The sequence below is a fragment of the Fukomys damarensis genome, unplaced genomic scaffold (genome assembly GCF_012274545.1).
Source record: "Fukomys damarensis isolate Sample0158 unplaced genomic scaffold, DMR_v1.0_HiC HiC_scaffold_17, whole genome shotgun sequence".
In the NCBI taxonomy this organism is placed as follows: domain Eukaryota; kingdom Metazoa; phylum Chordata; class Mammalia; order Rodentia; family Bathyergidae; genus Fukomys; species Fukomys damarensis.
In genome coordinates, this window is record NW_022900929.1 from 28322036 (window position 1) to 28349805 (window position 27770).

A 27770-nucleotide genomic window follows, 5' to 3' on the forward strand; every position below is an offset into this window, starting at 1 on the left:
TTTTTTTTTTTTTTTTTTTTTTGGTACCGGGGATTGAACTCTGGTCCTTGTGCTTGCAAGGCAGGCCACCAAACCGCTGAGCTAAATCCCCGGCCCATCACCACGCTTTCTTTATCCACTCATCTCTTCTCTCTAGTACTCAAGCCCTCCTTCCCTTCACTGTGGACAGCTCTAGGAAGCTCCTAAAGATCTCCTTCTCCTAGCTAATGTGTACTGTCTTCCCCAGAACATTATGAAATAAACCCCACAGGACATGTTCCTTGTGTCTCTCCCCTGTTCTAATCCTACCCTGGCATTCTTGGTATCCCCAGTCCCCCTAGAGCCAGGCGCCCACAGGACCTTAGTGGCCCTAGCAAGGAACACAGAACTCTCCCTGCTGCCTGGGAAGGAACTTGCCTGTGTCCTCATCTGCCTTTCTCCACCCGCCTTCCCCCTTGGGGTTCTAGGGGACAGCCCTCCTGCCAGCCAGCCAGCCATGGGGTTCTGCCAGGCTTGCTGCTTCCAGTCTGTGAACCCATGGGGACTTGGGCACATTCCCAGTGCTCCCCACATGTGATTGTTCCCATCCCACAGAAGAGAGCTGAGCGGGGCTGTCCCCTCCTAACACCTCTCCATGGTGATGCTGAGGTCCTGCAGCCATCTCCTCTTCATACCTGCTGACCTGGAGCTCACAAGTCAGGCTTTCAGAAAGACTCTGAAGACTCGGCTCCCTGCTCAGGGGAGGACAGGGTCTGATGATTACCAGCCTATCTCATCCCAACCCTAAAGACCTTTTGGAAATGCCAGGTGCAGCTAGGACAGATCCTAACCCAAAACAACTCATTTCCATAGCCTCATAAGATGCCCGTTTGGAAGCATAGCCTTTTTAACACAGCAGTGTGACTCTTAGTACATTAAACTAATAGTAATTGAAAGATGACAGCAGCATTCCTTAGCTGCTCAGGGCTCAGTCCCACGGCCCCTGTGGGCTCACACACCTGCGAGAGGAAGTGGTTCCTGATGGTTTGTGGGAGAACTAAGCTTAACGTCAAAGCCGCGCTTCTTAAACCATAGAACCGAGTCTTTTGAGTCCCTTGAAGAGAGCAAAGTCATGGCAAGCACCTAACACAAGAGCAGGAAAACATGCTCCTTCCATTCTTAATTACGCTGGTGAAGTCAGGAGAGCAAATAGCTTCATCAGTCAGATTTTTAATTGAATTTAATTTTTCCCTGGTGAGTGGAAATGTTACCCTTAAGCAGATAGGTCCTCTCCTGGAATCCGGAATTCCCCACGGGCAGCTGAAATGCTGGGTGTTGTCACAAGGCCCGGCGAGGGCAGTCAATACACCGTACACATGGGAGGGTTTCTCAGAGAGTTCCAGCAAAAGGGGAATAGGCAGAGGGGGAGCTTGGTGATGACAGTGCATGGCAGGCTCTCCTGGTGACCACTGGCATGACCTTCATGGTCTGTGTGGGAAACTGTCCTGCAGCTGCTGGGTGGGTCCCCTTCCCATCTGCTTCCCTAGACCCGAAGGCCAGGAAGGCTCATCTTCCAAAATCCATAGAGAAACAGGACCAGGCAGGGAGGGACGGTCATATTACAGTCATCAAAGTAGAGAGCATGTACTTCTCCTTGATTAGAAAGAATCATAAAAATCTCAAGATTCTCCCACGACACACTAGGGACATTTCCAAGAGTTCCCTTATTTGATTTCTCATCAATAAGCTACACCTTTGATTTGTCAGTCACAGAAGTAAATTAAGTTTGTTAGAAAAATTAATTCCTTAAAGTATTTTGTTGCTGCCTCTGAAAACAACATGTCTGACTTTTTGGAATCCATGTCCATCCTTGCCAAAGAAAGAGAAAGAGGAGAAAACTTGCCCATCAGTGCTTCCATGAGATGCCCACCAATGGGCTCTTGGCAACGTTCTCACCTCAAAAATAAAAATAGGAGTGGGATAGGTACAGTGAGTAACGGTTACTTTTTGGCACATTCTCTGAGGTAAAACACCTTCATAAGGTGCTGCTTTTTCATTGCTGTGGTGTCAAGATTAGAGCAGGGAAGCTGTGGTTTTGAGCCTGTGGACATCTTCTTCAGACATAGAGGGACCCTGCTCATTGGAAAAGTGACCCAGGCTGCCATTTTGTTCACAGAATAAGCCCATTAAGCCACCATAGCAGATGTGATTCAGGCCTGCTCACCCTGTGCCCATGATGGGCACCTTGCCAGCACTTGCCCTGGGTTCTGGCACTGCAACCAGCCACGTAGAATTGTCGGGCCTCATGCTTTGATCAGATGGTTACTGACTGTACACAATTAAGGAGCTTTAGTAACTGATATTCAAATCACACAACTTGCCTGAAACCAATTTTACTGATTCTAAATTTTGGGCTCTTCGTGCTCTTACATTTTGCTGTTTTTTTAGGTTAAGCCTGTGTTGTTTATGACCTTTGCTACTACGAGAAAGCAAACCCTGTCAGAATGAGCCGTGGAAACATACCTGTACCATGTTCTAAATAGCATTAGTGAGCTGGTGACAACATCTGGTCACGATAGCTACTCTCCAGCCTAGTTTGGTTTATAAAAGATTTGTTGAGTACAATATGGGAGTAAAAGGGATGCTTCTTAAAATGCCAAGGGGGCGGAATATGCAAAATGCTGTGATAGAAGAATGAAAACCCACAGAACAAGCATGGAGGACTTGGTCTCGATGCGTGCAGTAGGCTTTTAGAAGATAATGACCTGTACATGGTGCCTTGGGGCATGGCTGGGATTTTAAAAGCAACTGAAAAGAGAAAGGAACAGGAGTAGGAACGCAGTTGTGGGCCAAGACTGGAAGATGCAGGAAGAGGCCTGCCTGGCCCTGAGTTGTGTTGGGCCTGGACAGACCCAGGAGCCACTGCTACCAGACATGGCCTTCGGGAAATGCACTGTATCGCTGGGCAGGGAGTCTCCAGGGTGGCTCTTCTGCCCCAAAGTGATTCCTGGTCAGCCCATTTCTTCTGTTATTGCCTTTTACCAAGAAGGCATATAGCACGGGTCACCCGATTAGAACCCGACAACTGGAGCGCATTCGTTGTTCTGTGTGAAAACACGTTACAGGTGCTGCGAGGGGCTCAGTGACAAATCACTGGCCTAGAGTGCTGGGCTTGGTCATCCAAATGGCAAAAAGAGGACAGGAGAGAAGGGGAGGGGAGGGGAGAGAGGAGGGGGGGATGGGAGGGGAGAGGAGGAGGTTGCAGGGTCTGCGATAAACAAATTAGGCATACATGGGAGAGTTCCACCCACCATTTGAGCCAAGAATCTGGAAACAAGGGAGTTTGTCTGTCTTACTGGATAAATTCATTCAGAAAGAAGTAGGCTTAGAGAGACTGAAGTTCACAAGAAGAAGCCAGGAGAGAAGCAGCTGGAATGAGCCCAAGTCAAGAGTGGGGCTCCCTAGGAGGAGGCTGAGGGCAGTGTTGTGTAGTCAGGGGTCTGGAGCAGTCCTGGGTGACCTGGGGACCCATGTCCATGGTGGGCTCCTGCTTGGCTTTGCATGGCGGCCACCTCTCTTATCTACTACCTCAGGGCCTGAAGTCCTGGGCCCTCACCTGGACGGAGCACCCGGGGCTCTGGGCATTGCCTGCTTGGCAGGGACCCCACCTCTGAGCTGGCCTGTTTCAGCCTCCCTGCACCCCTCATCTGCCACCTTCTCCATCCTGGTGCAGAAGTGCCTGAACACGCAGCATTCCTGATTCCCACTTCTCACCCTGACTGAGAGAGAACATTCACTCCCAGGGGGCTCACAGCCACCCAGCAAATCCTTGGCAGAAGGCAGAGGTAGGAGGGTGAATCAGGTCCTGATAACTCCTTTCACCCAGAGAAGCTAAGCTTGCAGGCAGATAAGTCCGTCTGGCTCCTGACCGTTAGAAATGTGTCACTGAAGTGTGAAAATACTTACACTGGTAAATTTCCCATCATTTCTGTTCTTTCATTCCCTCTCATTTGCATGGTTACTCATAAATGTAGATCTTTGGTACGATTTGTCAACCGCCTGGTGTCAACCTGTGAAAGGGGACTGTGGGGCTCTGGGTGCCATTTCATCTCTGTGAGCAGAGCCGGCTGCTGCGGTTGGGTGACAGGTGGTGTCCCAGGAGGCCAGGCCAAGAATGAGCCGGCAGAGTGTGCTGGCCTTTGACACAGTCCCCAGCTTGAAGCCTGCTCTTTCTAAATGCAAGCTGTGCTTCCCTGAAGGGGGGTTTCGGTTCAACACAGTAACTCTGGCTGTTTACTTCAATTCCTGTGTCCGCCTGTGGATAACATAATGATGCAAAGTAATTATGGCTTGGGGAGCTTTGGTGTGAGGTCGCTGAAATAGGGACCGCATCACAATTCTCCATCAGTGCTGCCTCTGTCTTCATGTAGGTCTTATGTTGTGAGACTAGAGGTGTTTGTATTTGTTATAGCCCTGTGATATTGCAGGGTTGGACTGAGCTGCTATATCAGCTGGGTTTGTGTAACTTTAAGAGGCATTTATCTTGGTGAGAAGTCCTGTGTCTTCATAACCTTGATAAACTCTGTTCTGCATGATTACACCTTAAGGTTGAAACACATTTCATTTCACCATTTCCCAGAAGGGCCACTGAATTCACCCATTTCCTGTTTTTACTCTCAGAACTCTGTTTCCTCCCTGCCTGCTCTCCCAGAGCAGGTCCTTGAAAGCCACCAACACCAAGCCGTTTCGCCCCTGCCCAGGATTTCTGCATCCAGCACCCAGTTGCATCCAACCTGCAAAAGAAATGGATCTGGGAGCGAAGCTCACCGTCCAGTCCATTCTAAAACCACCTGGCCAGCACTTTGCGACAGCAGAAGGCTCAGAGCCTCTGTGACACTGGTAGCTGTAGCAGGTCTCTGATGAGGTCCTCCTGCTTAACTCGGCTAGCTTCTCCTGAATCCAGCACATCAGAGGGGAGACCCTCTTGGGACTCAGGTTTCCAAACCACTTGAGCCTTCTGCCCTCGATTTCCAGTGCAATTCCTTTTGGATAAGGAACCACCCTGAACCTACTCGACATCTCTTGCCCCAAGATTCTTTGAAGGTTAGTGTTTTGGGGGCTGAGGTCGGTCCTGGGGATTGAACTCAGGGCCTTGCTCCAGTCAGCCAAGGACCCAGCCCTTTAAAGACTGAAAATGTGCTAACCTTTTCTCAAGTTTAGCTCACAAATACTAAGCCTGACACCTCAGGCAGGTCATTGGTAGCACACATGTTGTATATTACCAGTTCATTAGCTTACTCATTCATCCTCTATGATCTTTTATTTACTCACTTGTTTGTGGGCTGGGGGTGGAGCCCGGGGAGACGAATGCCAGGCAGGCTCCCTGCCCTGGGCTGTGCCCCAGCCCTCCCTCACACACCCACTCACCCCAGCAGCACACCTCTTGTCTGCAGGTACTGCCTGTAGGTTTTCTGTGTCAGTCCATATTTCAGATATGTAGCCTTCCTCATGCCTAAAGGCGTACTTGCCTGTGTTAATCCACAGCTTCTCTATTTGACGGGAAAAGCCACAGGCTCGTGGCAGGACCTGAAGGATCCTGACTGTGGATCCTTGTATCTCTATGGTACCTCTTTCTGTCTCTTTGCTTTTTTTTTTTTTTAATTGAGTTTATTGGTACATTTTAGGGATACAGTACAGTTACTTTCATTGTTGGGATCTTGTACCTCTACATGACAGGTCTTGGTTCTCCCTTTTCCCCCTTGTTCCTGCCCTCCCTTTACCCCCTCCTCCTCTCCCCATTTACAACCACTTTATTTCCATCCTTTCATTTTCTCACATTTTCTTCTTTTCCCTTATTACCCTTCCGCTACCCATCCCACCTTCCCTACACCTTTAGTCCTTTTCTTCCCATTTCACAATGTCAGTTATCTCATCTGCTTTCTAAATTACAACTTCTCTCCTATACACTCCCCTTCCCGCAGGGACCTCGCCTCTGGCTGGTGCTGTAGATGGTCAGGCCAGTGGGAGGGGACAAGGACGGCTGGTGGCTGTTGAGCCCTCAGGGATTTCTGTTGCAAATGCAGCCAAGGCCTGAGGTCTTCCACCTCTTCGATTTTCATTCAGATCCTTCCAGTCCTAACTGTGCTTGTACTTCTGCCCCTGAAACCTGCAGCCTCCACGATGAAACCGAACCTGACCCATATTCCCTTCTGTCATGTACAAATATGCAAATACGCTTCTACTAGCTGTCAGGAATTTTATTTTACTTGGCCCTCTGCCCTGTCTTATCTTGGCCTAGATTAAAATATATTGTCAAGGCCAAAGGTTAAAGCTTTCTATTTCTATTTACAACTACAAGTAGGCTGTGCATTCCCTTCTTACATAGGTTTGGAATTCTTTTACAATTTATTGCGTGAAATTGAGTGTTGCTCATAAGCAAGGTGATGGCTCCCCATGCCTCTTTTCTGACTTAGTTTTTTATGGCAGAATCTGTTCTGAAAAGGCACAAGGTGTGAAGGAAAGGGCTGGAAGCCTGGGACTGTGGAACGTGAGTGAAAACAGCTCCCACAGCCACGCTTGCCTGCAGAGGGGTTTGCAGTTCCATGCCAACAAGATTTTCAGGACATTTGCCTTTAAGGAGACTAAGGACATCTGTGACAACAGTGCTCTGAGAGGCGCAGGCAGGACTGCGAGTATGAGCCCAGCATGGGCAATTTAGTGACTTAACCAGACCCCGCCTCAAACTAAAACATATGAAAACAAAAAAAGGCTGAGGGCGTAGCTGAGTACAGAGGCCCTGGGTTCAGTGCCCACCCTGTAGAAATGGTAGATGGATAAAAATGACAAAATTGAGGGGGAGGCAAAGAGAGGGAGATGTAAAGACTGATGAGACTTGACTCTTGCTGCTGACAGGTGGTGGGTAGTTTTGGCCTTCACAGCCCCGCCAGGCTGCCCACCTGCACAGACACCTGGACCTGCAGATACCTGTCTGCCTCTGCTTCCTTTGCTTCTGCAGTGGGGATGCTGGCACAGAGAGGGAGAGCAGAAAGCTAAGTCACTGTCCCCGTGCTCATCTCCCGGCCAGCTTGGACCACGGGGTGCTCTGATGTCATGGCACGGGCCCCTGAGACCCATCCCTAGGGATGTAGTGGCAAAGTGACTGGTGAGACATACTGAGGACATCGGTGACAGTGGTGCAATTAATGACATGCACAGAACACTGGGGAGGGTGACCAGATGACATGGGAGGACAGCCAGGCCCCAAGAGTTAGGAAGCCAGGTGAGTTCCTCTGGGGACCCAAGACCTGGGCCCTTTGCTCCAGGGTACTCAGCGTTTGTGCTTACTTAGGGGACTCACCTGTGCACCTCCGGATGTACCGGTGAGTTACTGACATTTGTTATTAAGAAGTGTCACTGTCCTCTTGCATATTTCTGCCCATGGGCATTGGCTCGGGGCCTCACTGCTTTCTGCAGGGCAGAGCTGTTGTCCTGGACAAGATCCCAGCGCCTGTCCCCAGGAGATGCCTGAACACTGGGACCCAGCTAGCCCAGAGCGGACAGGGCAGAGCTGCAGAGAAAACATACCTGTTTGTGGGTTCTGTGGATTCATCTCTAACTTGGGGTTTAAACCCAAGTATGCCCTTCAAGTGTGAGCCCTCAAGGAAGTAAGGCCACACAGAGCCAGGAACAGCCAGCTTAAATTGATAGTGACCCTGGGGGTGTCGGGTGAGGAGAGAGCGGTCCATGGCAAAGGCCGTCCATCATTCTCCGCTGTGTGTGTTCTTGCATCCAAGGCACAGCAGAGCTGAGTGTCCTGTGTCCCTGCTGCACCTTGTGAGTGGCACGGGGCCCAGGGAGGAAAGCAGGTGGCAGAGCTGGGGTGAGGGCACCACGCCCCATCCTGAGAGGGCCCAGAAGAGCAGGGGACGCTGTTTACCCTCTTTCCAGTCCTCTAGCATTTCTTTTCCAAGAATCAGGAACACATTCCAGGAGGCACTTGTCAGCACGCTTCATGATTGCCTTGGGGTGCAGCTGGTGCATCCCCCGGAGGGCCTGGAGTCCTGGGGCCCCATGCTGAGTGGGTGCTTGCCAAATGCACTGCAGTTTGTCTCAGCCATGCTGGGGGTTTCAGTGCTTGCACAGCCTGCTACAGTGTGACACACGGATGTCAAAAATGTCCTGGTAGGGAAGGGCATTGAGTGGCAGACGCAGAAATGTCAGCCAAAGCACCTGCCCAGCATCCCTTCAGGGGATGGGCCAGGACTCTGGGTCAGATGGAGGCACTGGGTTCCAAGTGTCCTGCAGGGAGAGGACCAAGACACAGGAACACTACTTCTCCGGGAGGAGAACTGCTCTGGGACAGACACCTGGAGGATGACACCCTCAGAGACTGGGAGAAGGGGAAGCCGCTAAAGGGGCATCCTGTGTACACCATCAGGCCCAGGGAGGCCCCACTACCAGACAGAGGTGAGTTGGGCAGAGCTTCTGTCCACATCTGCCTGTCTGCAGCCTTTCTGCGCATATTCATGGCAGATGAAAAGGATCATCCTCAGGTGTCCTCCAACTAAAGATTTGTGGATCAGATTGTCAGGGTTCAGTCTTGGGAGCAGCCCGTGTCTCTCCTGGGAAAGCAAGGAGCAGGGCCAGGAGGGTGCTGGCTATAAACCCGCACTGTACGGGGACTCTCTTCCCATGTGGGGCGTCCAGGCGAAGCAGCCTCCAACCGCTCTGCTGGGGATTCCTGGACTGCAGCTTGGCCGGGTCTCTCCGCCAACAGAAAACGCCACCGTGGTGCACTCACTGCCATGCTGTTCTGTCCTAGGCTTCCCTCTCCTCTCCCCATCCAAAACATGATATCACAGCTACCTGGATGTCCTACCTTTCTTCCCTTTCATCTGTGTCTGTCTCTGCCCTAAAATTACATTGCAATTATGCAGTAAGGAAGCTGTGCCATGTGCTCACTCTGGCTTCTTGACTACGAGAGTATGACAGCAAAGACCCCCGGAATCCATGTGGCCCCATGGGCAGGTGTTCTGGCAGCCAGCAGGTGTTCACAGCAGACTCCACCCCGGGGCTGTGCTCCCAGAGCTTGGTTCTCAGGTTTGATTTAGGACAAGAAAGATTGGGTGCATACGTGTGTGTGTGTGTGTGTGTGTGTGTGTGTGTGTGTGTGTGTGCCATGTGTTAGGTGTCTGTGTGGTGACTGTGTGTAATTGCATACTTGTGTAACTCTGTATGCGTGTGTGGGTGAGGGTGTGTGTGTGCCTGTGTGTGAATGAGCATGTGTCTGTACCTGTGTGCCCGTGTCTGTGTAGAAGTGAGTGTGTGTCTGTGTGTACATCTCTTCATCCGTGTGTGAATAGATTTGCAGGTGTGTTTGTATTCTGTGTCTCTGCCTGTGTCTGTCTTTCCTCTGTGTGTCCATGTGTGTACCGTGTGTGTGCACACGTGCATGCACTGCCCCTCCAGCCCCGTGAGTGTGCGCCATTCCTGCCCTGCACTTCCCTTTCTGTCACTCCTCCCTCGCCCCGCATGGCGGTTGGGCTCAGTCCTGGGCGGCTTCCTCTTTTCCTGCATTCCTATATTTCACTATGTGCCTGCTTCCTCTTCTTTGGCTCTTACAGTGCGACCGGGAGGATGTGGAAACCCAGTTGCGCTGTGACACAGGCGCGGTGTCACAATCGCGGCTGTGGCCCTGCCTCCCGACAGAGGGAGCATCTGGATGAGGCGGGAGCTGGGGCACAGGAATGGAGAAGTGGGGTTGGGAAGCTTGGCCTCACCCTGCTGGCCGCCACCCAGTGTGCTGTAACCCATGGGGACCCCTTGCTGCCCTGGAAGGAGACTCAGTCCTCTCCTCAGGGTCCTGCTGGCCCCAGAGCCCCTGGCGCCCAACTTCCTCTCTGCCATGGCGGGGTGCGGTCGCCTCCATCCCAAGCCAGGCTCTGCCACCACCCCTGGGGCCCGGCTGTGCCCAGGTGCTCCTCTGGCACCTGGACCGCTGTGTGGGTGACCTGAGCTTCGCTTCTCCTGAGGGGAAATGGGGTGGACTGCCCGTCTTCCCAGGGCTGCCTCAGGTTGTGACACTGGTAAGGGCACAGCATGTGCAGCTGGAGTCTCACCGGGACTTTGATGCCACCAAGGACTCGGGCTTCTGGGATCTTGGCTGGAAGCAGGCCTGACCCACGCGGGTCATTTCCATACAGTTCCCAAAACTGCTGAATCATAAAGGGAGAAAGACGGGAAAGAGAGGGAGGAACAGCCCCTTTCGGAGAAACGCTGCTGCTGTGAAGGACAGGACTTTTGGAGACACTGTAATCCTAAGAAGCAGCTGCTACCTCCTGAGAAAAAGGTGACATTTAAGGTCCTTCAGGGAACTCGTGTGACTTGGGCAGCAGTGCCAGGAAGCCCAGGGCTGCAGAGCGTGGAGCTGAGCCAGGGAGGTGACAGTGCCGTCTGGGCAGCTGGCTTTTCTCAGGGCTGCGGTGGACCAGACCGGGCATCTGGGCCCCAAGGAGTCGTGAAGCTGGCATTTTCTGGGTTTCCTGCATGAGGAAGCTGAGGCAGGGCTAGGACAGCTCCCTCTCAGTGCACCTGGCAGAGGCTGAGCAGTGCTCAGGGTCCTGCCAGTGGTGCCAGCCTGCTGTTTGGGATGGTCACGTGGAACAGCATGTGCTTAGCATGTATGAGGTCTGGGGCTAAAGATTGGGAAATAATGGGGGCGGGGGGAAGGAAGAAAAAGGAAAGAAAAATTGCCTGGTGTGGTGATGCAGCAGCCCCATAATCCCACAGAAGGGCACGAGTTTGGGCTCCGCCTGGAGATTGAGTGACTTAATGAGACCCAGGCTCAAAATAGAAAATACAAAAGGGCTGAGGGTGGAGCTCACAGGGAAGCCCGGGTTCCAGCCCCAGAACTGCAGCAAAGAAACAGGAGAAAGAAGAGGACAGAAAGGAGGTGAAGAAGGAGGAAAGGAAGAAGAGGAGGAAGGAGAGAGAGCAGGAGGGAAAAGGGAGACGAAGGGAAGCAGGTTGGAAGGGAGGGAGGGAAAGAAAAGAAAAAAATCAAGGGAAAAATAAAGAAATAAAAAGAAACAGGAAATAAAGAAAAAAGAAACAGGGAGAGCTTTGAAGAGCTCCTCAGAAGAAGAGTAACACAGTGTGGAGTCCTGGCCCTGTGCCCAGGCAAGCAGGGGGACAGTTCCATGTTGGGGTCAGCTGCGAACCCCACGCCTGCAGTGCGGAAGTCATCGCCACCCCACAGTCACTGCCTATGCGTGCACTTGTGCCGGGAGAGCAGCCTCCCTGAGCTGCACACATGCGTGCACACAGGTGGCCACTCTTGCACACCTCCTGTGCAGGCCTGTGCACCAGGCCAGATGCACCCGCCCTACCCTCCGGCTCCAGCCTCACCCTGGCCCCAGCCTTCCCTCTGAGAGCAGCCAGCTCAGGGACAGGTGTACCCTGTGCCCAGGGCTACTGCCCAAGCAGGTGCCTGAGGAGCAGCATTGGAGCGATGGCTACGCCGGGACGAGGCCTGCACCCCCCATGGCCCCACAGCCCAGTGGACACACGGGGTCGCCTCCCTGCAGACACACTATATATGGGTCCCCGGAGCCAGGCAGCTTCCAGTCCCTCCCCCCTTGCGCCCTGCTGAGCCACCACCCTGTGCATGGAATTCAGTCAGGGACCCGTTGGGTCCCACCCTGTGTGTCCCAGGAGAGATTACTTTATCTCGGGCCTCCCTGGGCAGCTCCAGGGCTTCTGGAGTCTTTGGGGCCAGCCAGGCCGGGTGGGGAAGGGAGGGAATGGTGTGAGTGTCGGGCCTCTGAGGGGTGGGGCCTGTCCCCGGGCTGCTCTGGGGACCACAGGACAAGACAGAGGTCCTCGCTCAGCTCTTGCTCTGCCCGCATCTCCATGTGCTGAGTCAAGAGCCTTGTTTATCTTTCTTCTCCTGGTTTCTATTTTTCGTGGACTTATTTCTTACTCCTCTCTTATTAGTATATATCTGTGATGCATTCATCATCGGGAGCTGGTGTGTGTACGTATCATATCTTAGTCCTTTTTATTTCCCGTTCCTTCCCTCTCCCTCTGCTCATCTCTGGTTCTCCTTCCCATTTACAAGAAAAAGTCTACCTCCCTGTTTCCTATCCTCTGTCTTTTATTTTATTCCTCAAATTATTTGCAGTGGGGGTTTCTCAAATAAGAAAACCCACATAACACCAAACCTCCTTTATCTCATTTGCTTTGCTCAGCATTATGGTCTCAGGGCACATTCATGTCCCTACAAACGACCCAGCTGTATCTTTCTCTGTGGCTGAGTAGTACCCCTCTGTGAGTTGACAGCACATGAAAGAACCCTGACTCAGGAAGGCAGTCGGAAGTAAAGCCACTATAGTTGCTCCCATCTCCAGCCTTTGAGGCTGGCAGCCACGGAACAACCTGCTGCTCTGTGAGAGCCATACCTGACACCTGGCCCCTCCCGAAGAGTAAGGAGCCTTTCTGTCACGTCATTCATTGGCCATTTTTGTTCTCTTCCTGCTATTTACTGCTTGAATGCCTGTTTCTTCCATGATTTTAAAGCTAAGTTTTCTCACTGTTTTTTTCTTTGTGCCACTGAGGATTAAACCCAGGATCTTCACATTGAGCCACATCTCTAGCCCTTTTTAGTTTCAATTTGGAGGCAAGGTCTCATTCGGTTGTTCAGTTGCCCGGGATGGGCTCGAATTCATGATCCTCCTGCCTCAGCCTCCCAGATGAGTCCTGGACTGGAGGTGTGCACCACCCCACCCGGCTTCTCTCACTGTAGTTAGTATTTTTCACTCTCTTCCTTTTCACAGGGTTCTCCTTAAATTACAGGACTTGGAAATGTCACCCTGGTGCTTTTGAATCCTTGATATCAAAATAAGCAAACATCATTTCATGTATTTTTAAGAAAGGAAAAGCAGGAAGCTGTAATACTCAGAAGCCACCCCAGGCGTGCTAGGAGCCTGTTGAATATGTGCCTCCATGCATAGCCCAGGTCTTTGCAAGTGTTTTCTCTTTACTTCTACTCTGGAAGAAAGTCTGTTCATTTCTCCCTTCCCAAGCCATAGGTTTGTTAACAGGAGCTCTGTGCGTGTGTGTGTGTGTGTGTGTGTGTGTGTGAGTGTGTGCTGGGATGGAGCCCAGGACCTCGCACAAGCTAGGCAGTGCTGTCCTGCTGAGCTTCCTCCCTGCCCTTTGGCAGAAGTGCTTCAGCCTAAGGTGTTCGCTGTGTCCCCTAAGAAGATACAAGTGGGCAGTGGCCACGTGCCCCTCTGGACCCCACCCTGGGAGAGCGCTCATCCCTGCAGGGCACCAGGAGGAGAAGCTCTGCGGACTCAGCTCAGAGGTGCTGTGGGCTTCCCGTGGTCCTGTCCTTTCCCCCGTTGTCCCGGGCAGCAGCAGAGCACACACCCTGAGTTTGGCAAAGCTTAGCTGGGTGGAGCCGGTGCCCAGCCCTGGATCCTTTGTGGCTGGGAAGATAAGGTGTCCTCTCTGTCCTCTTTCCCCTAAGCAGAGTGCCAGCATTGCGCCCTGCCGCAGGGCCGGGCCTGGGTGCCAGCGTTCATGACTGGGAGACTGGGGAGCTCAGGGACCACAGTCACAAGACAGTGCCCTCTGCCTGGCTCCTCTTCCTTTGTGACGTGGTGGCTACCCTGTCACCTGCTGACCTTTGGATGTCCAGGTGTGGGGGCCTCCAGGATGTGTGGACACAGACCAGGGAACCTGGGGAACACACTCTACCAGAGAGCCAGGCCACGAGGCTGAGTAACGTGGCTGCTGAGGGCACAGAGCTCTAACTTGGTCTGAAGGTATCAGGATTCCTGGGAACCAGGCTGGTAATGACAGTGAGGATCCGGGGCTTTCCACCATGTCCTCTTCACAGGCTCATTTAATGGAAGTGGCTTTCTGAAAATACCAGGCTATTACTGCTGTCATCTAGAAGTAGGAAGAAACTTGTGACTCCAGCAGCCTGTAATGCACACCCAATCCTTCCTGAGCCTCAGGAAGTGGGGGGCCCTGAGCTGGCCGGCCATGACCTCTGTCTGGGCCAGGGAGAGGCGGGGAACCACACTGCCCTGAGTGTCATCCCTTGAAGGCTGAAGAGGTGCCGGAACAGGGAACATGGCAGGGTGTCTCATCCCAAGGGTGGGAAACAGGAGCTGGGCGCCGGGGGCTGAGACTCAAGGACCCAGACACCACTCAGCAGAGGCTTAGCTATAAAATAAGGTGGGAGTTGCAAGGACGAGGTGAGATCAAAAGTAGAGTGAAAGTTTACATTTCCAAACTCTATCACAGTACAAGACACACTGCCCTGGATCCCCCTCAGCTCAAACACACTCATCCCATCGTCCTTGCCACTTCCTGCAACAGCTCTGGAGTCCTCCTTCCTAAGTGTCTTTAGTTACACTGTCCCAGCTGCCTTGATGTCCTGAATTGATTGAAAATGGTTCCCTCTCATGGTCCTTCTGACTCTAGAGAAGAGCCAGAAGTTGCACAGTGCCAGATCCAGATCCAGCGAATACAGTGGAGCAGGACACAGCACTATGTTTTCATGAGCCTGCATTCCTGTGGGGTATGCTACGGCATTCCCAGTATTTTTGATCCCACCTCCTAAAGACCCTCAGGAAAGAGGAGTTCAGAGCTGCTTCAGAAAGTGTCAAGGACAATGGGAGAAGTGTGTTAGAAGACAGGAGTATTTTTAGGGGGATTAATGGCAGTGTGTCTTTTGCTGTAGTAACTTTTCCAATGTAAACATCCACTTTATCTTTTGATTTAACCCTTGTGCTTACAAAAGGGGTAGTTTGCCAGGTATTTTGTGTTGCCTGCTTGCTTCTAGTATTTTCTCCTGGGGCTCATGACCCTACTTCCCTGACCAGCACTGTCGTCACAGAGGGCTGGTGACCCAGGGCTGGATGACTCTTGCTCCTTGTAACAGTGCACACTGTGGCCAATCCAGAAATTCCATGCAGAGTTGAGGATCAAAGCCTTGTCCAACAGGCAGGGCAGTGGGGGACCAGAACCTGAAGGCAAGACCTGTGACCACTCATGGACCAGATGTCCCCATGGTGGGCAGGACAGTTCTCTATGGACATGCCAGGGTGGGACATAGCTGGACGGGGGAGTGCACCAATTTTCCCATGGGAGGCGAGGGTGATGGTGAGCCCCACATGGGTCAGAACAGATGGCATCTGGGTCACCCCTTTGGCACAGGGTGCAGGCAGCAGGCTGGGAAGGAGGGCAAGTTCGGAGGGTATCGCAGGTCTGCAGAGCAGTGGGACGGAGCCCAGTTCTCCCACGATGGGGCCCTAAGCACCATCCTGCTTTCCTCCTATTCTGTCTTTTGCACATGGTGGGGACTGTGCAGGACCTGGGGCTTTGTAGGGCACAGAGCCTGTGCAGCGGGACCCTGGAACCTGGACAGGAGCTGATGGGTGGGGAGGAGAGAAGTGAGCACCGTCACTGGGTGAGTGGAAGAGGGGTGGCTGAGAAGTCACTCGACTTGGTGTGTGACTTAGGTGTGTGCACAGCTGCAGTGACCTCTCCACCATCCCAGACTCCACCTGCACCAAGCCTCCCCCACCCAGGGACCACTGCTGGGACACTGGGGGTTTGGACATTGACTGTCATACAGTCATGAGATAGAGGCTTCATTTGCATATGCAAATGCTGACCACCAACATGACAAATTCCACAATTCCTCTGGAGCCCACGGAGGCAGTGCCAGCCTCCCAGGGCAGCGGTAAGGTTTCAAGGCTGAGGATGGAAAGGCCTTTGTGCAGACCTGGCACCTGTGACACTCCTGGTGAGTGGCTATCACGGGGGACCGGGCTTCCACGTGGATGAGAATGTCGCACGCACTTCGGTCCCTGAACTAGAGGTGGTGTGGGTGTGGATGGCACATGCCCAAGAGATGTTCTCATTATAGCTTGACAGCTGCAGCGATAATCTGTCTTCTTAACTTTTTAATTTGTAGGGAACCAAATATTTAGGACAAACTTAGCAGGCTAATTTGAATGACAGTGGGCAAAGAACTGGCCCCTTAACCTGTGATTAGCACTTAAAGTCCAGCAACGTGATATCTTATGCTTTATATCGACACCAGTGGGCACAGTGGAGAGCATTCCAGCGAAAGCACCATGTTTCCAGGCTTGCACATGGATGACCCAGACAGGGCAAGCCCAACAGTTAGAAGAGTTGTATGGCATTCACATACAACTTCACTACGCTTGTCCCTCAGATCGGCAGTGAGCTTTCCTGCTGTTCTGTTCCTGTGTGTGTAGTGTGGGTGCTGAGCTGCAGGGGTGAAGTAGAAAGGTCTCTGTCTACTCACCACCCCTGCTCTCGTGTCTGTGCCCCCAATAGCTCACTCATTTGTCCCTGAACCAGGGTTCTCCGCTATTTCACTTAGTGCAATGTTCCACCTGAACAAGGTCCTACTCTTTAATAAAACACATTTGCCTTTCCTGCCATCGTCACATGTTCTGTGTCCGCCATGACACAGAACAGGAGGTGGAAAAGCGGATATGTCATGCACGTGTGTACACCATAATGTACCACTCACTCCATAAAGACACCAGGGATAGCTAAGCTTGCCCAGTTGGTGCTGCACTATTGCCTGGCTCTGGACCATAACACAGTGCATCTCTAGTCTGACAGGATGCATGGCTCTCACTTTAGCCACAAGATTCTGGTCATCTGGGAAATAATAGATGAAAGGTAAGGGAATCGGGGGAAGTGATTAAGCCAGTAACTCCAAAATGCAGGTTCTTCTCAACTATGTTTGCTTATTATGCCAGTGTTTTGTTAAGTTTTCATGGGGAAATGAGAGAACCTGTGATCCAATCAGTTTGGAGGACACTGGTGTCAGGAAAGTTTGGTAAACAGGTACTTTTTCACTTCAGTCTTTTCTCTGCAAATGATGTAGTTTGCCCAAGTTTAACTTAGCAGCTATTTTGTGTACATGACTGATGTGATTGGGATGAAACTCTTGCAGGGGAAAGCATGTATACATGGGCACACACATGTGTTCATGCAGAATCTGCCCATTTCCTTAAGAAATCAGAACACATTGGCCTCTCTGTCCCATGGAACAGTATGAGAATTTGGGGTAGTGACACCCCTTAAGCAAGCAGCTGCCAAGGAATGCCCACAGACACTGGTGGCTGTTTGGGAGGCAGGAGAAAACAACAGCTTTTCCCTGCCCAGTATGTCACATTAAAAAAATGTTTAAAAACTTTCTGCGAACATGCTCTGGGTAAATAACATCTGTGAGGCACGTATGGCTCTCATGGAAGTCTGTGTCTTCTCATGGGATGCTGCCACCAGGCTGAGATCCTGGGCTGGCACTGCTGGAAGCATCCTCCTTGTTCTAGGATGTTTGGCGTCACTGCCCCTAAGACACAATACCCAACAGTTTGGTCCTCATTCAGGCATCTCATGAGTCCTCACTCTTGGGGGGTCAGAGTCCCGACTTGAGTGGTTATTTTTCTGTGGCCCATACTAAGACCAAGAATAGCAGATTAGTAGTGAACCCGCGGTTTTCAGCAACAATATGTTTTCTTAATATGATGCTGTCTGTAAAGGTCTTACTACATCTTTAATGGTATTACAACCCTGCTTTCTTTTTTGCCTTCTTTTATTGCAGTTACATATGGGGCTGATGGCTTTAGGGACTTTCATGCACTAATTCCCAAAGCTTTCTCTCGTAAGTATACATTATGCTTCTGGAAAACAGAAGCTTCTTCATTTCATACTCCATTCCCATTGTGTGAATACTGTGAATTTCATGTTCTCTCATCAACACCTTCCTCCATGCTTGGGAAAAATGAGATAAATTAAATGTTGGCCATTCTGACCATTAAACACTACCTACCATCAGAGACTTCATCTGTACTGCAAAGCACAACCATAAGACTTGGGCAGTTGGGAGCTGTGCATGATCGGGAGCCTGTAGTGGGGTAACAGTGGGCAGAGGAGGAGGAAAGGCATGAACAAAAGGGCTACTCACTTGTGTTCTCATTATTGCCTTTTTATTGAGTGTGGTGATAAAAGGGCCACACTTTCTGCCACCATTAAAAGAACCCTACCCATTTGGAAGATGTGTTGCAAGGTGTGGGGCAGGAGGAGACGGTCTTTGGCTCTTGCTCAGGAGTGTTAATCGCAGGACTGAGAGCAAGAACATGGCATACAGGGATCTGGGCTGGCTGACAGTTGGCAGGGCTTTCTTTCTGGGCCCACATCCTGGCACCGTGTCACACAGGCAGGAGGGTGGGACCTTGTCTGGTCAGAGCTGTTAAACCAAGCACAGTTGTTCCTTTCATTTGTCTTTTCTAGGTATTGAGAGCTAATAAATGACAAATAGATTTGGGCAACACCCTTAAAGGAGTATTTTAAAGACTAGAGAAGGGTCTTTCTAAAAAGTGAACAGAGGGCCAGGGATTTAGCTCAGTGGTTCTGCCACCTGCCTTGCAAACACAAGGATCCGAGTTCGATCCCTGGTACCAAAAAAAAGTGAACAGAGAACTGAATATTAAAACCCTACAAATTGATAACTCCCATAGGGTCTCAGTTTTAGAACCTAAATTAGTAAAATTTCTATTACAAATGACAGAAAATAGATCATGCTTCTTAATTTTGTTTTTCGGTAGGTTTATTTTGTGGTGCCGGGAACCAGACCTAGGGTCTATACTCTACAACAGAGATATACCCCCAGCCCAACTTCTTAAGATGGTGACAGAAATATGGGCTCAGATGTAGACGTGTCAGTAACAGTTAAAGACAGGTTTCTGACTGCCTGGTTATTTGATGTCTAAACAGCTTGTCATTATCAATCTAAATATACCTTTGCTCATAATCTAGATTCACTACTTTTCTAGGGTATGAAAGTTTAGGGAAATCTTTCTGTTAGTATCTCCTACTACTGATTTGACTTTAAAATAGCAGCTTGTTATCTGTTTCTGTGATGCATGTACATGTGTATACATATTTGTGCATGTAAAATTGTGTGTCCATGTGTGAACATATAAAACATGAAGGTGCTATCACATGGAAATCATTAATTTCGAGGTGAATAATAACATTGTAGAAAGGTTTTCCAAAGGTCTGGTGCACTTAAGAGAAAGACAGTATGTTTAAGGATATGTTTTCATTAAATCCAAGGAAGGTTTATGCCAACCATATTGTACTGTGCTGTTCAAGCACATCTTTTGGTGAGAACTTCAAATGCAAAAATCGCTGCACTTGAAGATAGGCGATGTTGAGTGCTTTTATGAGAGATATGATTGACATTTTGATCAACTATTTATACACGTGTATTCATAAGGTATCTCTCTTTCTCTCTCTTTCCCCCAGTATCCTTAAATTATAAATATCTTCCCACAAGTGGCTGATCTTGACATCCCCATCTAAGAGCAACCAAACTGTCCTAGGCCAACATTGCCCCCTGGTGGTTATAATGGAGAAATATCCTCCAGGACCCTGAACACCCTTTTCTTCCTTCTTGAAATTAACGTAACCTCTTTAACCTCCTCTACCATCTCTACTCCAGTTTGTGTTCCCAGATACCTGAAGAAAATGTACCCATGATTACAACTCATCCTTTTATATATGCTTTTCCTCTTGGCTGTCTGCTGGTGGTTTTCTCCCTCTCCGATTTGTTCCATTTAAAGGCCACAAATATTAAATAAGAATATTTTTAATAATATGTTCTGACAGAATAGAAACCCTACCCATGAAATATATTAAGTTATAATAAATGGTTCTATTGACCTTTAAAAATGCTTTAAAATTTCATAAATATTTCTAGAGGCAATATAAAATATATATATATAAAATTTTCATTGAATTACCATAGTACATTTCAAGATATATCTTAAATATTTTTATTCCATTTGGTTTTACTTATTACTCATTAGTGTTGAAAGGGTATTTTTCTTCCATTTTTTATTTAAAATATTGAACATTTTGAAGTTATGTGGACCAAATTCATACAGGAGTGACAATTTCAGAATTTGTTTTGAATGGAAAATATGTGACCTAGGTACCAAAAATTTGCTTTTCCAGTAAATATGAAGCCAGATTCTAAAAAGGAAATGAAGAGGAAGCATAAGCCATCCGGAAGTGGGGCCAGGGTGCATTAGAAACGTTTAATTATTTACAAGTGCAAATGATGCTTGGCAGCAAATCCAGGCCTCTTGGCTCCTGCTGGCCTCCAGTTCTTGGATTCTCCCAGTTCTGCCATTCTAAACTTGTCTGAATGCTCCAGTTTGTGTCCCATTCAAGTGAGGGTCTCTTACAACTCTTTGGTCACTAATCACATAGAAAACCTGTAACATACATAACAATAAGGTTGTGATTGTTCCAGGTTTTAAATAGCAACTGGAAAAGAACACAGTTTTTGACTAGGGACTTAAAACGTTCACTGTAGGTATAAACTGTGTTGTTAAATAACAAGTTTGGGCCTCTGCCCATTAATCTCTTAGTCAGTGGGAGGGCTTGGAGTGGGCTGGAGCCCAGTCAGGAGGAAATGGATGCACAGGTCACTATTTCACGTTCTGTATTTCATCAGTTCAGTCTAGCACCTGCCTGTGCTCCTTGATGCTCTAAGTAGTTCAGTAGGAGGGGGTTAGAAAATATTTATAAGTCTCTTCCCCGTATTCAGGAGAGTGCTCGAAACATCACTGCTAAGCACTTCCAGATGGAGAAGAGACACCAATTTGATGGGCAGCCTCTGAGTGAACAGAAATTGCTCCATCTCCTCTCCGTAGCCTGCACCCAGGTGCCTTTCTCAGCAGTGAGATGAGGACCCCTGCCCTCTATTCACAGGGAGCCCATGGGCTGCTGAATCTTGTGCGCCCCCTGCTGAGTGTTGTCATTACTGCTGCTTCTCACTGAGTCTCATGGCTGCAGTCATCTGCTCCCTCTCTTAGACCTTTCAGGACACAGCATGGCCATCGTGATAGCACGTGTCCAGCTCTTAACCCTCGGTAGCTGACCTGGAACTCAAATAAAAACATGTAACACATCTACAGACGCAGAACCTTCTGTCGTGTCCTCTTTATTTTACAGTCCTTTGGCCTTGGGCAAGGCCATCTAGAGATCTCGATCCCTTTCCTCCTAGAAATCTAGAAAGCGGCATCTTCCATTTTCTTCCTCTTGTGGTGGAAGTTCCCACTGCTGCCCCAGAAGATCTGTGTCATGGACTTCTTTTCTCATCAGTGTAGCTCTGGGATATGTGATAATTACATGCATCTGAAAACTGGTTATATCGCACCTCAGTCATGTCTGCTCTCTTTTTCCTTCTCCAGATTCGCCTCCCACTGCCACAGAGCCTACCTATTTCCTATCATCTTTTATTTTGCTCTTTAAATTATTTATATTTTGGGTTTCTTGTATTAGAGAAACTATGTGATATTTAAGCTTGTGTTATTTAATTCACTTAGTATTATGGTCTCAAACTCCATCCATTTTCCTACAAATGACTCGTTTATCCTTTATGGTAGAGTAGTAATGCATTGTGTGTAAATACCACACTCCTTACTAGTTCATCTATTGATGGATGTATAGACTGCTTCCAAGATCTAATTATTATGAATTGTGCTGCTATACACATGGTATGTATGAATTACTGTACTATATCGTTAACTCTTTTAGGAAGATACCCAGAAGAGGTATAGTTCAGTCAAATGGAGGACATTGGTGGTGTTGACAGCAACATCTATTGCTTCCTTCCTGATGCAGTACCTTTCCCCTTTTGCAAGCTGCATGTGCTGGCAGAACTTCTCTTTGTGGCCAGAGACAGGTCTCTGCCCATTCCCTGCAGCCCAGGTCCTCTCCAGGAAGAGCCCACAGAGCTCCCTAAGACACACACCACAGAGCATTCCTGGGTGTCACACAGCCACTGCCACCTCATCTCTGCAGAAGAGCCCTGGCTCTCCCAAGTGCACATGTCCTCAGGATGGCCCAGGAAAACCTGTCCAGCTCACTCCCTCTTAAGGAGCAAATTAGCTAAGCTGATGACATACTAGCTAGGAGATCACTCCGGCTCTGTTCAGCAAGGTGTCCTCTTTCCAGACTTGGGAACTCTGGCTGTCCTGCTTCTGGTAGTCCTGACTTTTAGGCTTCCTGGTAGAACATTCACCCCAGTCCACTCCACTGGGCACTAGAATATCCCAGTTTCACTTTCAAAAGCCACAAGATGGATAATGAAAATCACTCTTAAATTGGAGAGAGCACAGATTGTTACAGCTTTATTGTTTCTGGGGCAGGTTTGACTCAGTACCTCATCTGTTGCTGTAAGATCTGGAGACTCACTGGTTTACACAGATTTGAAATTCATTTAGTTCATAGTGCCAGAGGTGCCAGACCAAGATCAGGCCCCATCGCTCTGTTCCTAGGGGGGATATCAGGTGGCAGTGGTGGGAAGCACTTGTCTGCATGCACCTCTGTCATCGTGAGCCAAAAAGCAGAGAAATCGAGACACAGGAGCCACTGTCCTTTCCAAAAGCACCCTCCAGTGACCTAGAGACCTTCTGTGTGGCCCTACCCCTAACAGCCACCCAGCGAATGAGCTTTTACCACATGGGGACACTCATCAAATCACAGCACAGCGATGCAACCCCAGGGAACAGTAAGGAACAAGCTAATTCACTTCCACCCAACAAGGTGCATAGGACACCCTATGAAGATCCTGATTCTGCATGGCTCAGTAGTCACAGAATACTGAGGGTAGAGTGGCAGCCTGGCTGCCCCCGCCTGCTTGCATCCTTCACTGACCTCGTCAGGAGGATGTGGTCATTTGTCCCTGTTGGCTAGGAGGTGCTAGCAGGAAGCTGCTGAAATGCAAAGTGCCACTTATCTTCAGATCTTGCTGTTTACTATAGGGGCTGAGTTTCATGTTCTTGTCATTTCTTTCCATTCCCTGTAAGACTTTTCTCCAAAAAGTTCATGGAAAAAGGTTTGTAGTTATCTTGGTTACTTTTCTCATCCCTGGGACAAAATTCCCACCATGTGCAACTTAAGGGAAAAGAGGTTTACTTTGGCTCACGGTTTGTGAGGTTTCAGTCCACGGCCGGCTGGCTCCAAGCCAGGGCAGCATGACAGAGGAGAAAGAGTTCATGGCATAAAGACTGAAAGCTGAGTGATCAAGGGAGGAGGAAGAAAACAGACCTTCCAGGCCATGCCCCAGTGCCACCTTCTCCAACCAGGCTCCAACTCCCAACATCACAGCCAGCCATAAAATCCTTGGTGGCCTCATCTACTGACAAGCATCTCACCCCATCATGCAGTCACCTCCCAAAAGCCCCACCCATGAATGCTCAAGGCTTGGGGGGGCATCTAGATATAAACCACAATAGCAGTGTGGTCATCAGCACTGGAGCCGGATGGCCTGTACTTCTGACACACTAGCCATGTGCCCATGGCAAGTTGTTCAACCTCTGTATCTCCAAATGAATGGTTATTTCCTTGTAGCTCTCTTGTGCGGGATCTGGCACAGTAGAACTGCTAGTGCTGTGTGCCTGGTGCACAGTGTGTGCCACTGACCTCCCCGGGGTCAGGACAGGCCCACTCCATCAGTTGCTGTCTTCTGCCCATTGTGTCCCTGTCCTGAGCAGGCATGTCATCCATCACCCCCAGTCCTCACAGCTGCCCTGGTTGACAACAGTCATGCCCCCTTTTTATGGGTGAGGAAACCTGGGTGTGGGGACTTGCCCACAATCTCTGAGCTTCCACACAGTGGACTTGAGGTTGCAGACTAGGGCTTGCAGCCAAGGGCTGCTCTCTACATCCATCTCCAAACCAGGGAATTCAGTGGGTAAAATAAACTTGGAGGGTGATGGACGAGGTTGATGATTCAAAGCCACTGTTTTCAATCTAGAGTTTACCTGGAGTCCCCAGAGGTAGGGTAGGGCTAAAGTACAGAGCACTGGGACCAACCCAGTGGCAAAAGATGAGGGGGTCAGGGGAACCCAGGAATCTGCATGTGACCTGTTCTCTGGTGATGCTGAGGCTGCATCTGAGGACCAGACTGAGAACTGAGGATCAAAAATTATGTAGTCTTGCTGCATACCTGTAATCCAGCAGTCAGGAAGCTGAGACAGGAAGATTGACACAGGTGGAGCCAGCCTGGGCTACACAGTGGGATCAAAGCCAGCCTGAACTACATAGCCAGTCCCTGCCTTTAAAAAAAAAAAAAAAGGCAAACACATAGTCTTGGTTGCCAATGACTCACTGATACTGATTTTTCACCTGGTGAAACACTGGGCTGTGTGAAAACAGTGGTGGGAATGAGGGCTTTCATCTTGGCTAGTCTCTTCTGGTTCCCACAGAGCTGGGTTCATGTCAGCATCTCAGAAGAACACAAGAGGTGCCTCATATTTTCTCTGAGAAGAAAAATATGCGGGAGAGATAATTACGCTCCGTGTGACTCAAACAATGAAGTGAAGACAGCAGCAGCTCTCATCTTCATTAACCTGGCGGTTCACCACCCCACATGTGTCTTTCTCTTTGAAAAAATCTTGCCCATCTCTCATATTCATAAACAACCCTGGCAAACTCTGTAGCAAGCAGGAGACATAGAAGAGGGCTCAGGATTGGCTGGTATTACTGGAGAGGAAAAGCTTCATGATCAAGGGACAAAGAAACAGAAAGATCTTCTGAGAACCCAAAAGGGATTCATGATGAGAACTCCAAGGAGAGCACGAGTTTGCTGTGTTCTGTCCCAAATTTGTTAATATGTCTGTGAAACCAGGCAAGGAAGTGTTATAAAGATCTTGGTCAGGCAGCTCCATATGCTGCTCTCAATCTGGGTTCGGGGGTGGAGGGCTGCAGGTGCTTCCAATGTCCCTGTTCCCTGGGTGACCCCATGGGGCCGCAGTGCAGACCCAGAGATGAAATCGGGCCCCCCTTCCCCATGGTACTGCCAAGAATTCTATGTGCTATCTCAGCGTCATCGATGTATTCATCTTTTTCTGCTGTTACTGTGTTGTATTTTTATTTTTTCTTCTTTTTTTTTTGCATTGACACTGAGTGGCCTCCTGTGTTGTTTCTTTCAGCCAGTAATGTTAAAGTAGAGACTCAGAGTGATGAAGAGAATGGGCGTGGCTGTGAAGTGAATGGGGAAGAATGTGCGGAGGATTTACGAATGCTTGATGCCTCGGGAGAGAAAATGAATGGCTCTCACAGGGACCAAGGCAGCGCGGCTTTGTCGGGACTTGGAGGCATTCGACTTCCTAACGGGAAACTCAAGTGTGATATCTGTGGGATTATCTGCATCGGGCCCAATGTGCTCATGGTTCACAAGAGGAGCCACACTGGTAAGGCCTGCCTTAGTTTCTCCTTTAGCAGCCCAGAAGGTCCCGCGGGTGTGGAAGGAACCAAACACATGTTCTATGTGGCGTCTTCTGAGAGGGTTTCAGATTGAGCATTTGCAAACAGCTCTGTTTAGGCATACTGAGGCATCTCGATCTTACTCAGGAACAATATTTAAAAGGCCCCTCAACATGGACCTCTCTGACCCTGTAAATAAGAAGGGAAAGGTTAACGGGGTCTCGGTGTGGTCTCCTAGGTGCCCTGTACACAATGAGTGACCCTGCTGCACCCTTACATGGACGTGTTATATGTCCCCCTGTAACAAAGGTGAACCCATGTTTTCATTGCATTCAAGCCAGCAGGGCTTGATGTTGAGAAAGATTAGCAAGCAATGCATAAAGAACAAAATGTCATTGTGCTCAGGTTCAGGATAATTTTCAGCAGAGACTCTGGTCACACTGCTAGATGGCCACTAGTTGTCATCTCACATTGGTAATGTTGTGCCAGATCCCTGTCACAATGAAAGGTTTCCTGATGCTTTGGGATGACAGAATGTAATATCCAGTGTCCAGAAATGAAGATGGGCAAGGACGTTTCCCAGGGCTTCCCCCAAGTCCATGAGGTGTCCTCTCTCTGGGATATGGGAGCCCTGCAAGCCTCAGCTGCCTGCCTCAGCCCTGTGTCATGTGTCTGTCATTATGAGCGTTGACTGAGCAGTCACCAACTTGTTCAGCAAAACTGTCCCTCTACCACTAAGGGCACCAGAGTCTTAGAAGTAAAAGATTAATGGCACTTGGTTTACCTTTAGCTGTGTGTATGACAGTTCTTTGAACAGAAACGTTGCTTTTCTTTCCATAAGAAACCTCCCCAAAAGTGGACAAAACATGATAAATGTCACAACTCCCAAAGCCACAGAAAGCTTGATGTGACATGGACACCCTGAGTCATCCCCACCCCTACCATGGCAGTTGTCATGAAGTAGCACCTGCCGTGTAGCAAGCAGGACGAAAATCAGTCAGACAAAACACAAGTGAAAGGGACTTTGGGATCACAGCAGATGTCACAAGATAGCTCAGGAAATTGAGGAAGCTCATAGCCTACTGTCCTTACATGGGACCAAATAAATATGTACTTAACAGAAAACTAAATTGGAATCCATAAACTGGAGAGAAAAAGCTGAGTTACCAGAAAATGTGGGTCTTTATGGGATTGTAATTTTATATATGAATTGGAGCAGTTTTTTAAAGGATATATTCCTTTTGTCATATATGGAGAAAACCATAAATACATTGAATTTCAATAGACATTCCTCTTCAGTGAAAGTGTATCTTCTAAGTTAGAAATAAAATAAAAATCAAAATAAATAATAAAATAGGGATGCAGATATAGCTCAGTGCGAAGGTCTTTGGTTTAATCCCTAGTGCTGAAAAAAAAATAGTGTAGCTTCTAAAATTAAGCCAACTTTGCTTTTCTAAGTGGGTCCCTTATTCTTCAGATTACTCCTGATATGGACCCATCACATCCAGCCATCCTGCTGTCCCTTAAAATGAGTGGACCCAAATGTGAAGGTCACAAAAGCCAGCCCAGATGACAATGAGCATATACTCTAGGACCTATGGGAATATAATCACTTTCCTGCTGAGGAATCAACCTCAAATGAACTCCCTTCCTGCTAATTTATGCAAAGCTCAACTGGACAGTGAAAATTCTCTTGTAAATATTTGATAACTAAATCAAATTTTGGCATATTAAATTGCCAGGACAGAATGATTGCCTGCCTAGATAAAAAGAAAAATTACCTTTAATTAATTAACCTGTGGAGTACAGACACACAAAGTGGCACCTGCTGCTCATCCTCTCTTCTGCCCACAAAAATCAGCTGAGTGTCACACATACCCCAGCACTCTCAGATCATTTATGATACAAACAACTTCCAGAAAGAGGAGTGCGCCCCCAGCTTTATGGTCCCTAACTAGCCCTTTGTGTATAGACAGAAGATCTACTGTTTTGACCAACTCAAGGATTTGCACTTGTGTGATGGTTAAAGGTAGAGGTGGATAAAGACCCACTTTGGCCACCCCCAGGGTGCCAGGCAGGACCCCAGAGCACTCCAAACAGGAGTCCAGGTCCATATGACTCCTGACGGATGAGCTGGGACTCCACTGTGGCCACCACTGGCCAGTGGCCTCTAGGGACCCCCAACCCCTCCCCAACAACCTGCGGGGATATCAGGGGTCTCTCCAGGGATGACGTACCACTGCTAAATGATTCACTAGCGCTGGCTTCACTTCCTGTTGGCCACCCAATTCCTGTTAAGGACTCAGATGTGGGGGCAGTGCCTACACTGGCACCTCAGTGGGGAGACAGAGCAGGAAATGCAGGGGGGAAGCCAGTGTGCACATGTGTGGCATTGCCATACTAGAGGATGACGGAGGAGGTCTCTGTTTCCACCGTGAGGGCAGAAGATGTCCTCGCCATGTCCC

At 49.2% G+C, this 27770-nt stretch overlaps 1 protein-coding gene across 9 annotated transcripts in view; it reads left to right on the top strand.

Annotated features, from left to right (window-relative positions):
• Ikzf1 (IKAROS family zinc finger 1) overlaps window positions 1–27770 on the top strand; it is an 86602-nt gene that overhangs the window by 38024 nt on the left and 20808 nt on the right. For 4 of the 9 annotated variants that reach the window (XM_010624884.3, XM_033764925.1, XM_033764929.1 and 1 more), the window contains exons 4-5: window positions 17624–17683; window positions 25032–25292. The exons of 2 other annotated variants lie outside the window; for them this stretch is intronic. In XM_010624884.3, coding sequence (XP_010623186.1) covers window positions 17624–17683; window positions 25032–25292 — 321 coding nt within the window. Of the gene's footprint in view, window positions 1–9705; window positions 10044–17623; window positions 17684–25031; window positions 25293–27770 lie in introns of those variants that run through there. 3 more of the 9 variants (XM_033764926.1, XM_033764927.1, XM_033764928.1) reach the window with 2 other exon arrangements.